We start from the raw sequence: 15,713 nt of genomic DNA, 5'->3' as shown, positions 1-15,713 counted from the left end.
AGCGGAACGGAGACCAAACGCAGCCAAACTGATGCATTCAGAACAGATCCTTATCCATTCAGAATGAATTGGGGCTGAACTGATTTGTTTTGGGTCGCTTGTGAGAGCCCTGAAACGGATCTCACAAACTAAAACCAAAACGCCAGTGTGAAAGTAGCCTTACATATATTATCATATATTATATATTCTAAATATATATGTAAATATATTATGGCTAAAAACATATATATGTGTGTGTGTTTAAAGGGTTTCTACCACCTCGTTTGGACATATTTAGCTGTCAGACACTAGCTATCCGCTAGTGTCTGCTCTACCAAACAATGCTATTATAATAGCTTTTTGTGCAGCCGTTTCCATAAAAAATGAACTTTTATCTATATGCTAATGAGCCTCTAGGTGCTATGCGGGCGTCTTTTCAGCACCTAGAGGCTCGGTCTACCTTCACAAAATGCCGCCCAGCGCGTCCCTCCAGCCCGCCCATCTCCTCTGGAATGCGATCCTCGCTCTGAGTCAGCGGACGAAATTCTCGCGCATGTGCCGTGCGCGTCTGTCTTCGGCGCAGTTAATGTCTAACCGCTTTCTGCACAGACATCTCCACTGCGCCTGTTTCTCGGAGCACTATGACGTCGCAGGCGCAGTGGAGATGTCTGTGCAGAAAGCGGTCAGACATTAACTGCGCCGAAGACAGACGCGCACGGCGCATGTGCGAGAATTTGTCCGCTGACTCAGAGGGAGGATCGCATTCCAGAGGAGATGGGCGGGCTGGAGGGACGCGCTGGGCGGCATTTTGTGAAGGTAGACCGAGCCTCTAGGTGCTGAAAAGACGCCCGCATAGCACCTAGAGGCTCATTAGCATATCGATAAAAGTTCATTTTTTATGGAAACGGCTGCACAAAAAGCTATTATAATAGCATTGTTTGGTAGAGCAGACACTAGCGGATCGCTAGTGTCTGACAGCTAAATATGTCCAAACGAGGTGGTAGAAACCCTTTAAACACACATATATATGTTTTTAGCCATAATATATTTACATATATAAATAAATTTAGCCTCTATTTTTGAAAGGTTTCTGCTAGGATTTGAACACCACAACCTTCTACATTAGAGCCAAGAACCTTAACCACTACGCTATACAGCTACATGTTAACCTGCAGTGAAATATGAAATTATACTTCTGCTGTATAGGAATACTTACTACATGACAAACTAATATGAGGTTTTTCTGACAGTTTATCATTCAGCTTTATAGCCGAGTGGTTAAAGTCCTTGCCTCTAATGTAGAAAGTTGTGAGATCAAATCCCGGCAGAAACTTTTCAGAAATAGAGGCTAAATTGGATTTAAAGGGAACCTTTAACCGGGATTTTGTGTATAGAGCTGAAGACATGGGTTGCTAGATGGCCACTAGCACATCCGCAATACCCAGTCCCCATAGCTCGGTGTGCGTGTTTGATACATATGCAAATTAACCTGAGATGAGTCAGAGCTTGAAAATATGATTCTTCTCTGGTCACACAAGTAAGATATGACTCTCTTATGTTAATTTGCATAAAAGGCGGGAAGTACAAAAATGCATAATACTTATTGAATTCGTCTGCAAATGAATTTAAAAGTGTAATTTATATGTTTAGGGTAACACAATGAACATTTAGAAACGCTCAGTGAGGGTAGCATAGTAGAGGTGACAGGTTCCCTTTAACCCCTTAGGGGCTTAGGGCGTACCGGTACGCCCTGTTTCCCGAGTCCTTAAGGACCCAGGGCGTACCGGTACGTCCTAAGTTTAAAAAAAGATTGCGGCAGGGGTTAATTGTGACAGGATGCCCGCTGCAATCATTCAGCGGGCATCCTGTCACAACGCCGGGGGGGACCCCCCCTGTATCGGCGATCGCCGCAAACCGCAGGTCAATTCAGACCTGCGGCTTTACCTGCAGTTTGCGGCGGCGATCGGGCGTGCCATCGGGTCCCGATGGCATGGAAGGCAGCGCGATGTCTAAGGAAGGCATCGCGCTGCCTTCCGGTGACGAGCCTGTGAGATCCAGCCCCCTGGATTTCACAGGCCGGAAGCTGTATGAGTAATACACACAGTATTACTCATACAGCCAATGCATTAAAAAATACTGAAGTATTGGAATGCATTGTAAAGAATTAGACCCCCCAAAAGATCAAGTCCCAAAGTGGGACAAAAAATAAGGTTGAAAAAATAGTTTTACCCCAAAAAAATTAAGTTTCAAGTAAAAATAAACAAAAACTTCATTTTCCCCAAATAAAGTTTAAAAAAGTATACATATTAGGTATCGCCGCGTCCGTATCGACCGGCTCTATAAAAATATCACATGACCTAACCCCTCAGATGAACACCGTAAAAAATAAAAACTGTGCTAAATAAACCATTTTTTTGTCACCTTACATCACAAAAAGTGTAATAGCAAGCGATCAAAAAGTCACACGCACCCCAAAGTAGTGCCAATAAAACAGTCATCTCATCCCGCAAAAATCATACCCTACCCAAGGTAATCGCCCAAAAACTGAAAAAATTATGCCTCTTAGACTATGGAAACACTAAAACATGATATTTTTTTTTTTTGCTTCAAAAAAGAAATCATTGTGTAAAACTTGCATAAATAAAAAAAAGTATACATATTGGGTATCGCCGCATCAGTGACAACCTGGTCTATAAAAATATCACATGATCTAACCTGTCAGATGAATGTTGTAAATAACAAAAATAAAAACGGTGCCAAAACAGCTATTTTTTGTTATCTTGCCTCACAAAAAGTGTAATATAGAGCAACCAAAAATCATATGTACCCTAAACTAGTACCAACAATACTGCCACCCTATCCTGTAGTTTCTAACATGGGGGCCACTTTTTTGGAGTTTCTACTCTAGGGGTGCATAAGGGGGGCTTAACCACCTCCGGACCGCTGTACGCACAGACGCGTCCTGGAGGTGGTTGATTTATTCCTCCTGGACGCGCCGGCGCGTCCTCTCGCGAGACGCGAGATTTCCTGTGAACGCGCGCGCTCACAGGAACGGAAGGTAAGAGAGTTGATCTCCAGCCTGCCAGCGGCGATCGTTCGCTGGCAGGCTGGAGATGTGTTTTTTTTAACCCCTAACAGGTATATTAGACGCTGTTTTGTTAACAGCGTCTAATATACCTGCTACCTGGTCCTCTGGTGGTCCCCTTTGTTTGGATCGACCACCAGAGGACACAGGTAGCTCAGTAAAGTAGCACCAAGCACCACTACACTACACTACACCCCCCCCCCCCGTCACTTATTAACCCCTTATTAGCCCCTGATCACCCCATATAGACTCCCTGATCACCCCCCTGTCATTGATTACCCCCCTGTCATTGATCACCCCCCTGTAAAGCTCCATTCAGACGTCCGCATGATTTTTACGGATCCACTGATAGATGGATCGGATCCGCAAAACGCATCCGGACGTCTGAATGAAGCCTTACAGGGGCATGATCAATGACTGTGGTGATCACCCCATATAGACTCCCTGATCACCCCCCTGTAAAGCTCCATTCAGATGTCCGCATGATTTTTACGGATGCACTGATAGATGGATCGGATCCGCAAAACGCATCCGGACGTCTGAATGAAGCCTTACAGGGGCATGATCAATGACTGTGGTGATCACCCCATATAGACTCCCTGATCACCCCCCTGTAAAGCTCCATTCAGATGTCCGCATGATTTTTACGGATGCACTGATAGATGGATCGGATCCGCAAAACGCATCCGGACGTCTGAATGAAGCCTTACAGGGGCATGATCAATGACTGTGGTGATCACCCCATATAGACTCCCTGATCACCCCCCTGTCATTGATTACCCCCCTGTAAAGCTCCATTCAGACGTCCGCATGATTTTTACAGATCCACTGATAGATGGATCGGATCCGCAAAACGCATCCGGACGTCTGAATGAAGCCTTACAGGGGCATGATCAATGACTGTGGTGATCACCCCATATAGACTCCCTGATCACCCCCCTGTCATTGATCACCCCCCTGTAGAGCTCCATTCAGATGTCCGCATGATTTTTACGGATCCACTGATAGATGGATCGGATCCGCAAAACGCATCCGGACGTCTGAATGAAGCCTTACACGGGCGTGATCAATGACTGTGGTTATCACCCCATATAGACTCCCTGATCACCCCCCTGTCATTGATCACCCCCCCTGTCATTGATCACCCCCCCCTGTCATTTATCACCCCTCTGTAAGGCTCCATTCAGACATTTTTTTGGCCCAAGTTAGCGGAATTTTTTTTTTTTTTTCTTACAAAGTCTCATATTCCACTAACTTGTGTCAAAAAATAAAATCTCACATGAACTCACCATGCCCCTCACGGAATCCAAATGCGTAAAATTTTTTAGACATTTATATTCCAGACTTCTCACGCTTTAGGGCCCCTAGAATGCCAGGGCAGTATAAATACCCCACATGTGACCCCATTTCGGAAAGAAGACACCCCCAGGTATTCCGTGAGGGGCATATTGAGTCCATGAAAGATTGAAATTTTTGTCCCAAGTTAGCGGAACGGGAGACTTTGTGAGAAAAAAATTAAAAATATCAATTTCCGCTAACTTGTGCCAAAAAAAAAAAAATTCTATGAACTCGCCATGCCCCTCATTGAATACCTTGGGGTGTCTTCTTTCCAAAATGGGGTCACATGTGGGGTATTTATACTGCCCTGGCATTCTAGGGGCCCCAAAGCGTGAGAAGAAGTCTGGTATCCAAATGTCTAAAAATGCCCTCCTAAAAGGAATTTGGGCACCATTGCGCATCTAGGCTGCAAAAAAGTGTCACACATCTGGTATCGCCGTACTCAGGAGAAGTTGGGGAATGTGTTTTGGGGTGTCATTTTACATATACCCATGCTGGGTGAGAGAAATATCTTGGTCAAATGCCAACTTTGTATAAAAAAATGGGAAAAGTTGTCTTTTGTCAAGATATTTCTCTCACCCAGCAAGGGTATATGTAAAATGACACCCCAAAACACATTCCCCAACTTCTCCTGAATACGGCGATACCACATGTGTGACACTTTTTTGCAGCCTAGGTGGGCAAAGGGGCCCATATTCCAAAGAGCACCTTTAGGATTTCACAGGTCATTTACCTACTTACCACACATTAGGGCCCCTGGAAAATGCCAGGGCAGTATAACTACCCCACAAGTGACCCCATTTTGGAAAGAAGACACCCCAAGGTATTCCGTGAGGGGCATGGCGAGTTCCTAGAATTTTTTATTTTTTGTCACAAGTTAGTGGAAAATGCTGATTTTTTTTTTTTTTTTTTTTTTTCATACAAAGTCTCATATTCCACTAACTTGTGACAAAAAATAAAAACTTCCATAAACTCACTATGCCCATCAGCGAATACCTTGGGGTCTCTTCTTTCCAAAATGGGGTCACTTGTGGGGTAGTTATACTGCCCTGGCATTCTAGGGGCCCAAATGTGTGGTAAGGAGTTTGAAATCAAATTCTGTAAAAAATGACCTGTGAAATCCGAAAGGTGCTCTTTGGAATATGGGCCCCTTTGCCCACCTAGGCTGCAAAAAAGTGTCACACATCTGGTATCTCCGTACTCAGGAGAAGTTGGGGAATGTGTTTTGGGGTGTCATTTTACATATACCCATGCTGGGTGAGAGAAATATCTTGGCAAAAGACAACTTTTCCAATTTTTTTATACAAAGTTGGCATTTGACCAAGATATTTCTCTCACCCAGCATGGGTATATATAAAATGACACCCCAAAACACATTCCCCACCTTCTCCTGAGTACGGAGATACCAGATGTGTGACACTTTTTTGCAGCCTAGGTGGGCAAAGGGGCCCATATTCCAAAGAGCACCTTTCGGATTTCACAGGTCATTTTTTACAGAATTTGATTTCAAACTCCTTACCACACATTTGGGCCCCTAGAATGCCAGGGCAGTATAACCACCCCACAAGTGACCCCATTTTGGAAAGAAGAGACCCCAAGGTATTTCGTGATGGGCATAGTGAGTTCATAGAAGTTTTTATTTTTTGTCACAAGTTAGTGGAATATGAGACTTTGTAAGAAAAGGAAAAAAAAATAAAAAATTATCATTTTCCACTAACTTGTGACAAAAAATAAAAAGTTCCATGAACTCACTATGCCCATCAGCGAATACCTTAGGGTGTGTACTTTCCGAAATGGGGTCATTTGTGGGGTGTTTGTACTGTCTGGGCATTGTAGAACCTCAGGAAACATGACAGGTGCTCAGAAAGTCAGATCTGCTTCAAAAAGCGGAAATTCACATTTTTGTACCATAGTTTGTAAACGCTATAACTTTTACCCAAACCATTTTTTTTTTACCCAAGACATGTAGAACAATAAATTTAGAGCAAAATTTATATATGGATGTCGTTTTTTTTGCAAAATTTTACAACTGAAAGGGAAAAATGTCATTTTTTTGCAAAAAAATCGTTAAATTTCGATTAATAACAAAAAAAGTAAAAATGTCAGCAGCAATGAAATACCACCAAATGAAAGCTCTATTAGTGAGAAGAAAAGGAGGTAAAATTCATTTGGGTGGTAAGTTGCATGACCGAGCAATAAACGGTGAAAGTAGTGTAGGTCAGAAGTGTAAAAAGTGGCCTGGTCTTTCAGGGTGTTTAAGCACTGGGGGCTGAGGTGGTTAAAATGGGACATGGAGTAAAAAAAAACAGTCCAGCAAAATCTGCCTTCCAAAAACCGTATGGCATTCCTTTCCTTCTGCGCCCTGCCGAGTGCCGGTACAGCTGTTTACGACCACATATGGGGTGTTTCTGTAAACTACAGAATCAGGGCCATAAATATTGAGTTTTGTTTGGCTGTTAACCCTTGCTTTTGTTACTGGGAAAAATTGATTAAAATGGAAAATTTGCCCAAAAATTGAAATTCTGAAATTTCATCTCCATTTGCCAATAACTCTCTTGTGGAACAACTAAAGGGTTAACAAAGTTTGTAAAATCAGTTTTGAATACCTTGAGGGGTGTAGTTTCTAGAATGGGGTCATTTTTGGGTGGTTTCTATTATGTAAGCCTCGCAAAGTGACTTCTGACCTGAACTGGTCCCTAAAAATTGGGTTTTTGAAAAATTTCAAGATTTGCTTCTAAACTTCTAAGCCTTGTAACATCCCCAAAAATAAAATCATTCCCAAAATGATCCAAACATGAAGTAGACATATGGGGAATGTAAAATAATAACTATGTTTGGAGGTCTTACTATGTATTATAGAAGTAGAGAAATTGAAACTTGGAAATTTGCAATTTAAAAAAAAAAAATTGGTAAATTTTGTATTTTTTTTTATAAATAAAAATGATTTTTTTTTACTTCATTTTACCAGTGTCATGAAGTACAATATGTGACGAAAAAACAATCTGAGAATGGCCTGGATAAGTCAAAGCGTTTTAAATTTATCAGCACTTAGTGACACTGGTCAGATTTGCAAAAAATGGCCAAGTCCGTAAGGTGAAATAGGGCCAAGTCCTTAAGGGGTTAAATGCACTGACTGGAGCATCACGTTCGAGCACACAAGGTATTCGGCTGAGCATGCTCGCTCAATGCTACTGGTAATCTGTGTTATGTTACGGTAAAATAGGATTAAAATGGAAAAGCATAAAAAACTTTAAATTTTGAAATTTCAGTGATATTTTCCTTTAATTCTTGTGTAGCACCTTAAGGGTTAACAAAGTTTGTAAGATCGTTTTTGAAAAACTTGAGGGATGTAGTTTCTAAAATGGGGGGGGGGGGGGGGTGTCATTTATTGGCACTTTGTATTATGTAAACCCCCAAAAGTGACTTTATAACTGAATTGGTCCTTTAAAAATTGTTTTAGAAATGTTCTGGAAAATCTAAAAATTGCATCTAAAATTCAAAGCTGTTTAATGCCAACAATGGGGAATGTTGCTTGATAACTATTTTGAGGTATTACTATCTGTCTTAAAAGTAGAGAAATTCTAATCAGAAAATTGCATATTTTCTGTAAATGTAGAATTTTTTTAAAATTAATAAAGAAAATAAATAAATGACCCAAATTTACCGCTAACATGAAGCACAATGTGTCACGAGAAAACAGTCTCAGAATCTGTTAGATAAGTAAAAGCGTTCCAAAGTTATTACCACATAGTGACACATGTCAGATTTGCAAAAATAGGCCTTGGCCAGAAGGTGAAAACTGGCCTGGGGTAGAAGGGGTTAAAATAGGAGGTAGAAAAACTACAGAGGTAATACTAGACATAATCACTGTCACTTTTGTGCAGGTTCACTTTGACTAAATATGGAGGTGATGATAAAATCAGCTCTCTACAGATGGACCATTTTATCCACGATGTATGTTGCACTTAAAGGGGTTATATAGAACTTGCATATTGACTTATAAATAGGCTAGATCAGTGGTGGCGAACCTATGGCACGGGTGCCAGAGGTGGCACTCAGAGCCCTCCCTGTGGGCACCCACATCCTGGAATAAGTCTGTGGTGTACCAATATGCCATAAACTTTTTTCCTGCCATTCATCAGCGCAGGGCGCACTATGAACAGCGCAGGCAGCGCACTGAATGTAGGCAGGGTATTATAGCTAAATGATAAAGTACATGGAAGATACACTATACTGGACTGTAGTATTCAGGGTGAATTACCGTGTCGGCACTTTGCGATAAATAAGTAGGTTTTGGGTTGCAGTTTTGGCACTCTGTCTCTAAAAGGTTCGCCATCACTGGGCTAGATCATCAATATCCGATTGGTGGGGTCTTGCACTCCCACCAACCAGCTGTTAGCAGCAGCTTCAGGTCCGAGAAGTAAACATTGTACGGAGCCACAACACCAAAGCTCTGTGCATGGTCTAGTGGCTGTTCTATGGTACTGCAGCTATTTTTCCTGTGAGTATGGTAGCTGAGCTGCAGTCCCAGGAATGGCCACTACACTGTTTGCAGAGCTTTGGTGTTAACACCCCATACACTGTTTGTGCCTGCTACTAATAACTGATTGGTGAGAGTGTTGGACCCCCACCGATCTCATATTCATGATCCATCCATAGGGTAGTCCCGGAAAACCTCTTAAGAGTTGCTTGCTTTGAGGACAGTAAAACCTTTGTGACGTTCTTTGATATTTTTCATGTAGAGAAGGTAAAGGCTGTATTAGACACCCGGATGCTGCAGATGATTGTCTGCAATCGCCAGATAGCTAGTGGAGGACACCACTGCTATTACATGCAGCAGTGTCCTCCGTGGCATGGGGCAGCGCTGTGTTTGCGGCAGATCGCTATTACACAGAGCAATCTGCCACCGGAACCATTTTGATTTGGAGGCAGTATTAGGCTGGGTTCACACGGGCGAGATTTACACGCGGGTGCAATGCGTGAGGTGAACGCATTGCACCCGCACTGAATCCGGACCCATTCACTTCTATGGGGCTGTGCACATGAGCGGTGATTTTCACGTATCACTTGTGCGTTGTGTGAAAATCGCAGCATGCTCTATATTGTGCGTTATTCACGCAACGCAGGCCCCATAGAAGTGAATGGGGCTGCGTGAAAATCACAAGCATCCGCAAGCAAGTGCGGAGGCAGTGCGATTTTCACGCATGGTTGCTAAGATGACAGTCTATTCACTGTATTATTTTCCCTTATAACATGGTTATAAGGGGAAATAATAGCATTCTTTAATACAGAATGCTTAGTAGAACGTCAATTGAGGGTTAAAAAAGATTCAAACTTCCAGCGCTCCTCTCTCCCCTCCTCTGCCTGTTCAGCACCTGCACCCTGCAGCACCATCCTCACCAGGCTCCTGCGATCCCCCCCCATCGGCACCCATCACCCTCCAGGTAGGTTAGGGTCAGTGAGGGAGAGGCACCGTTAGGCAGGGATAGAAGAGAAAAGTTAGGGGAAAAAAACACTATCTAATTTTTTTATTTTCTAGCTTTGAGACCCGCGCCCCCACCAGACCCGGGCACCCCTGCCACTTGCCACCCGGGCATGGTACAAAAAAGTTTCGGTCTACTTGGTACAGGTTGCCTTGTACAACTCTTTTGTACTATCCCGAAGCGCTGGCAGCACAAGGACATTCCTCCAATTCTATGAGGCAGTCCTCAAGGACCTGATTTTTTTCAGACCGGGAAAGAGCAGGCCGGAGTACCTCGGGAATTGGAGGCGCCCGGATAGTCGCTGGCCAACATTTTCCAGGTGTGGTCCCCCATACTAGAAAGAAGGGACGAACCCAAAAAAGATGCAGGGTGTGTCACAAGACGGGGATACGGAAGGACACCACCACTCAATGTGACACTTGCCCCGATCATCCGGGCCTCTGCGTTATCGATTGCTTCAGGGAGTATCACACTTCCATGGAGTACTAATTTTTTATAACCCCCAACAGTCCCCTAGAGAACATAAAAAACTATGTCTCTCAGACTTTGGAGACCCATATGAACAGCGTTAGGTGACAAAAAATGCCTTTTTTTTTTTTTTAACATCACAAAAAGTGTAATAGCGAGCGATCACAATGTCATATGCACCCCCAATTAGTGCCAATAAAACCGCCATCTCATCCCGCAAAAAATTAGCCCCTACATTAGATAGTCGCCTAAAAAAAAAAAAAACTGTAGCTCCCAGGCTACGGAGATACTAAAAGAATTTTTTTTGGTTCCTAAAATGATAATATAGTGTAAAATCAAAATAAATTTTAAAATGTAGACATATTAGGTATCGCCAAGTCTGTAAGAATCTCCCCTATAAAAATAACATTTGTCCAAACCCCTCGGATGAACAGCGTTAAAAATATAAAATAAAAACGGTGCCAAAACACAGCCAAACAAAACTAAATATTTATTGCCCTGATTCTGTAGTTTGCAGAAACACCCCATATGTGGTTGTAAATGGCTATATAGCCACACGGCAGGGCATAGAACGAAGGGAGCGCCATATGGTTTCTGGAAGGCAGATTTTGATGGACTGTTTTTTTTTTTACACCATGTCCCATTTGAAGCCCCCCCCGGATGTAGCTTAGACTAGAAACTCCAAAAAAGTGACCCCATCTAAGAAACTACACCCCTCAAGGTATTCAAAAGTTACTTTACAAACTTTGTTAACCCTTTAGGTGTTCCACAAAACTAAATAGCGAATGTGGAAACAATTTTAGAATTTCAAAATATAAGAGCAACCAAAAATCATATTTACCCTAAAATAGTCCCAAAACAACCACCACCTTATCCCGTAGTTTCCTAGATGGGGTCACTTTTATGGAGTTTCTACTCATGGGGTGCATCAGGGGGCTTGAAAGGGTACATGGTGTAAATAAACCAGTCCTGCAAAATCTGCCTTCCAAAACCCATATGGCGTTCCCCTCTTTCTATGTCCTCCCGTTTGGCCAAACAGTAGTTTAGGACCACATATGGTGTGTTTTTGCAAACTACAGAATCAGGGCAACCCATATTGAGTTTTGTTTGGCAGTTAACCCTTGCTTTTTTCCTGGAAAAAATTGATTATATTGGAAAATTCTCCAAAAAATCGAAATTCTTAAATTTTATGTCCATTTGCCATGAAGTCTTGTGGAAGACCTAAAGGGTTAACAAAGTTTGTAAAATTAGTTTTGAATACCTTGAGGGGTGTAGTTTCTAGAATGGGGTAATTTGTTGATGGTTTCTATTACGTAAGCCTCACAAAGTGACTTCAGACCTGAACTGGTCTATAAAAAGTGGGATTTGGAAAATTTCAGAAAAATTTCGAAATTTGCTTCTAAACTTCTAAGCTATGTAACATCCCCAAAAAATAAAATATCATTCCCAAAATTATACAAACATGAAGTAGACATATGGGGAATGTAAAGTCATCACAATTTTTGGGGGTATTACTATGTATTATAGAAGTAGAGAAACTGAAACTTTGAAATTTGCTAATTTTTCGAAATTTTTGGTAAATTTGGTATTTTTTTTTATGTAAAAAAATTTACTTTTTTGACCCAATTTTAGCAGTGTCATGAAGTACAATATGTGATGAAAAAACTATCTCAGATCGGCCTGGGTAAGTAAAAGCGTTCTAAAGTTATCAGCACTTAAAGTGACACTGGTCAGATTTGCAAAAAATGGCAAAGTCCTTAAGGTGAAATAGAGCTGAGTCCTTAAGGCCTCTTTCACACTTGCGTTGTCCGGATCCGGCTTGTACTCCACTTGCCGGAAAAACGCAAGTGTACTGAAAGCATTTGAAGACGGAACCGTCTTCCAAATGCTTTCAGTGTTACTATGGCACCCAGGACGCTATTAAAGTCCTGGTTGCCATAGTAGGAGCGGGGAGCGGGGGAGCAGTATACTTACCATCCGTGCGGCTCCCGGGGCGCTCCAGAATGACGTCAGAGCGCCCCATGCGCATGGATGACGTGATCCATGTGATCACGTGATCCATGCGCTTGGGGCGCCCTGACGTCACTCTGGAGCGCCCGGGGAGCCGCACGGATGGTAAGTATACTGCTCCCCCGCTCCCCGCTCCACTTTACCATGGCTGCCAGGACTTTAGCGTCCCGGCAGCCATGGTAACCACTCTGAAAAAGCTAAACGTCGGCTCCGGCAATGCGCCGAAACGACGTTTAGCTTAAGGCCGGATCCGGATCAATGCCTTTCAATGGGCATTAATTCCGGATCCGGCCTTGCGGCAAGTGTTCCGGATTTTTGGCCGGAGCAAAAAGCGCAGCATGCTGCTGTATTTTCTCCGGCCAAAAAACGTTCCGTTCCGGAACTGAAGACATCCTGATGCATCCTGAACGGATTTCTCTCCATTCAGAATGCATTAGGATAATCCTGATCAGGATTCTTCCGGCATAGAGCCCCGACGACGGAGCTCTATGCCGGAAGACAAGAACGCAAGTGTGAAAGAGCCCTAAGGGGTTAATCGTGAGCTGCAGGCTAAAGGACCTGTGGTGACGTCACATCACATGGTCCATCACCGTGGTGGTGGACCATGTAATTGGACCTTGTGATGAGCTCAGTGACGTCACCACAGGTCCTTTGACGGGTCCTGAAGAAAGAACAGGAGACCGGCAGCTACGCGATCAATTGGAGGAGGTGAGTTAATTTTTATTATTTTTTTATTTTTTTAACCCTCAATTGACCTTGTACAAAGCATTCTGTATTAAAGAATGCTATTATTTTCCCTTATAACCATGTTATAAGGGAAAATAATTACATCTACACAACACCGAACCCAAACCTGAACTTCAGTGAAGAAGTTTGGGTCTGGGTGCCACAGTCAGTTTTTTATCACGTGCGTGCAAAACGCATTGCACCCACGCGATAAAAACTGAACGGAACGCAATCGCAGTCAAAACTGACTGCAATTGGGTACATACTCGCGCAGGTTTGCCGCAATGCACCCGGGACGCATCCTGAGCCAAAACGTGACGCCCGTGTGAACCCAGCCTTAGACTGCCAGATGATCACTAATGAGTGTTCATAGGAACGCTTGATAGTGATCATCTGCCAGAAAATCTGGCAGTCTAATACACCCTTGTGACAGCAACCCTTTTTATTCTTGATAACCAGTGAGTCATTTTACCTCTCATATTGTATTGCTAAAAGCGATATATTTATATTTACATGTATTCTACGTTTTATAATATGTTATATTTTCAGTTGTGAGAAGTTGTAGGTGTAAATCAGTACAACTACTACTAATTTGTGTACTTTATTCATACCGCATGAAGGTCTATATCTGTGGATTTAAGTGTTCAGAAATTTTAAGTGATATATTCCAGTAAGAAAATGTGTTGTTTTTTTGTGCCAGTATTCTTACTAATTGTTATATATTTTACTTCTTTTTTTAGCCCTCACTTGCTATTCTTTATTGTTCATGAGGTTTGCTTACAAAGTGCAACCCAGAAACTGGTTATTGTTTGCATGTCATTTAACCAACGAATGTGCACAACTTGTTCAAGGAAGTCGGCTAATCAACTTCAAGTAAGAAAAGTTATTTGTTCGCTGTGCATTACAGCACTGTATTTCGTTTAGTTTCAATTGTGTTTAATACCAACAGAATTTTAAGTGCATTTCATTAACTAAGGTTATAAACCAACATATAAACCAAGTTCTAAATTAAGAATGACCAAACATTATGTAGATAACTGTAAAACAGTGTTCAAAGGTGAACAAATGGTTGACATAATGCAAGTATAACAAAATATGAATTACACATGTGGACAAAATTGTTGGTACCCTTCTGCTCAAGAAAGAAAAACTGAAATAACTTGAAACTGACAAAAGTAATAAAAGATAACTGCAGGGTGGTCGTTACCATGGAAACGAGCAGTGTATAATGTGATGGAAAAATAAATACAGCCAGCAAAAGGAGGCAATATGGAGAATCACAATACATTAGTAAGTGCCTTGTATTGCTGACATGAGACAACCCCTTTAACTTAAAGGGGTTATCCCATGACTAATGTGAAAAATAAAAATCAGACATCATATAGTAACATGACAAGCTCTTTCTAACAAAGCTACAACCAGCCCTGTACCTCGCATGGATCCAGAGATCTTCCCATTCATTGCTCTGCTAGATTTATATCAAGCTGACCCCTCAGGAGGTGTTTCCATGCTGCCTCGGCACTCTCCTTATCACAGCTCAGGAGGCAGTTGAAGGATGAAACTGAGCATTTGCGGCCTTCTCAGTGAGTCGGACAAAGGAATAAGAAAAAAAGCTGTGTATTTTGGGTCATTATCCTGTTGGAGGATCCATGATCTGCGACTGAGAACAAGCTTTCTGACACTGGGCAGCATATTTCACTCCAGATTGCTTTCATATTATTGAGATTTCATTGTAACCTGCACAGAATCAAGACACCCTGTGCCAGATGCAGTAAAAGCAGCCCCAAAATATAACCAAGCCTCCTTCAAGTTTCACAATAGGTACAATGTTCTTTTCTTTGTGCTTCATTTTTGAGTCTGTGAACATAGAGCTGATGTGACTTGCCAAAGAACTCCAGTTTTGTCTCATCTGTCCAAAGAACATTATCTCAGAAGCTTTGTGACTTGTGAATATGCTTTTTGGCAAATTCCCGTGTTGTTTTTTTCTGATTTGCTTCAGTGCATTCCTGCTCGGTTCTCTTCCATTAGGTCCACTTTGGCTAAGGGCTCATGCACACAATCATATTTATTTTGTGGTCTGCAAAACACTGATCCGCAAAAAATACAGAAGACGTCCGTGTGACATTAGTATTGCATCCGTTTTTTTTTTGTTTTTTTCCCGGATGCATTGTAACAATGCCTAGCCTTGTCTGCAAAGCGGCCAAGAATAGGACTTGTTCTATCTTTTTTGCTGAGCGGACATATGCAAACGGAACGGACACGGAGAGAAAATACATTTGTGTGCAAGAGCCCTAAGACAGAGACGGATGGTCAGTGCTCCAGACTAAAAAAAAAATACCTAGTAGCCATTGGCTCCTGAACTGAAAAATTTAGGAGCCAAATTAAATTTTTAGTCGCCATATCAAAACCGAATAAAAATTTTGGTATTGTGACAACGCTACGCCGATCAGATTGGCGTAGGGTTGTTTCGATACCAAAGTTTTGATTCGCTTTCGTCACCATGAAAAAAGTATTACGATACTCAATACCGTGCAAAAACAAAAAAAAGCCACTTGCATTTCGCATTTTATGAAGCGTTCGGCCCATAATAGAACAGTCCTATCCTATTTTTTGGGGTGACAAGG

At 42.2% G+C, this 15,713-nt stretch overlaps 1 protein-coding gene across 1 annotated transcript in view; it reads left to right on the top strand.

Moving 5' to 3' along the window:
- MPC1 (mitochondrial pyruvate carrier 1) overlaps nt 1-15,713 on the top strand; it is a 104,410-nt gene that overhangs the window by 84,573 nt on the left and 4,124 nt on the right. Inside the window, exon 4 of the mRNA XM_040429298.1 lies at nt 13,830-13,962. Coding sequence (XP_040285232.1) covers nt 13,830-13,962 — 133 coding nt within the window. The remainder of the gene's footprint in view (nt 1-13,829; nt 13,963-15,713) is intronic.

The sequence above is a fragment of the Bufo bufo genome, chromosome 4, assembly GCF_905171765.1.
Source record: "Bufo bufo chromosome 4, aBufBuf1.1, whole genome shotgun sequence".
Lineage (NCBI taxonomy): Eukaryota > Metazoa > Chordata > Amphibia > Anura > Bufonidae > Bufo > Bufo bufo.
Note: the sequence above shows the minus strand (reverse complement) of the source record. Positions and strands in the feature narration are given on the sequence as shown.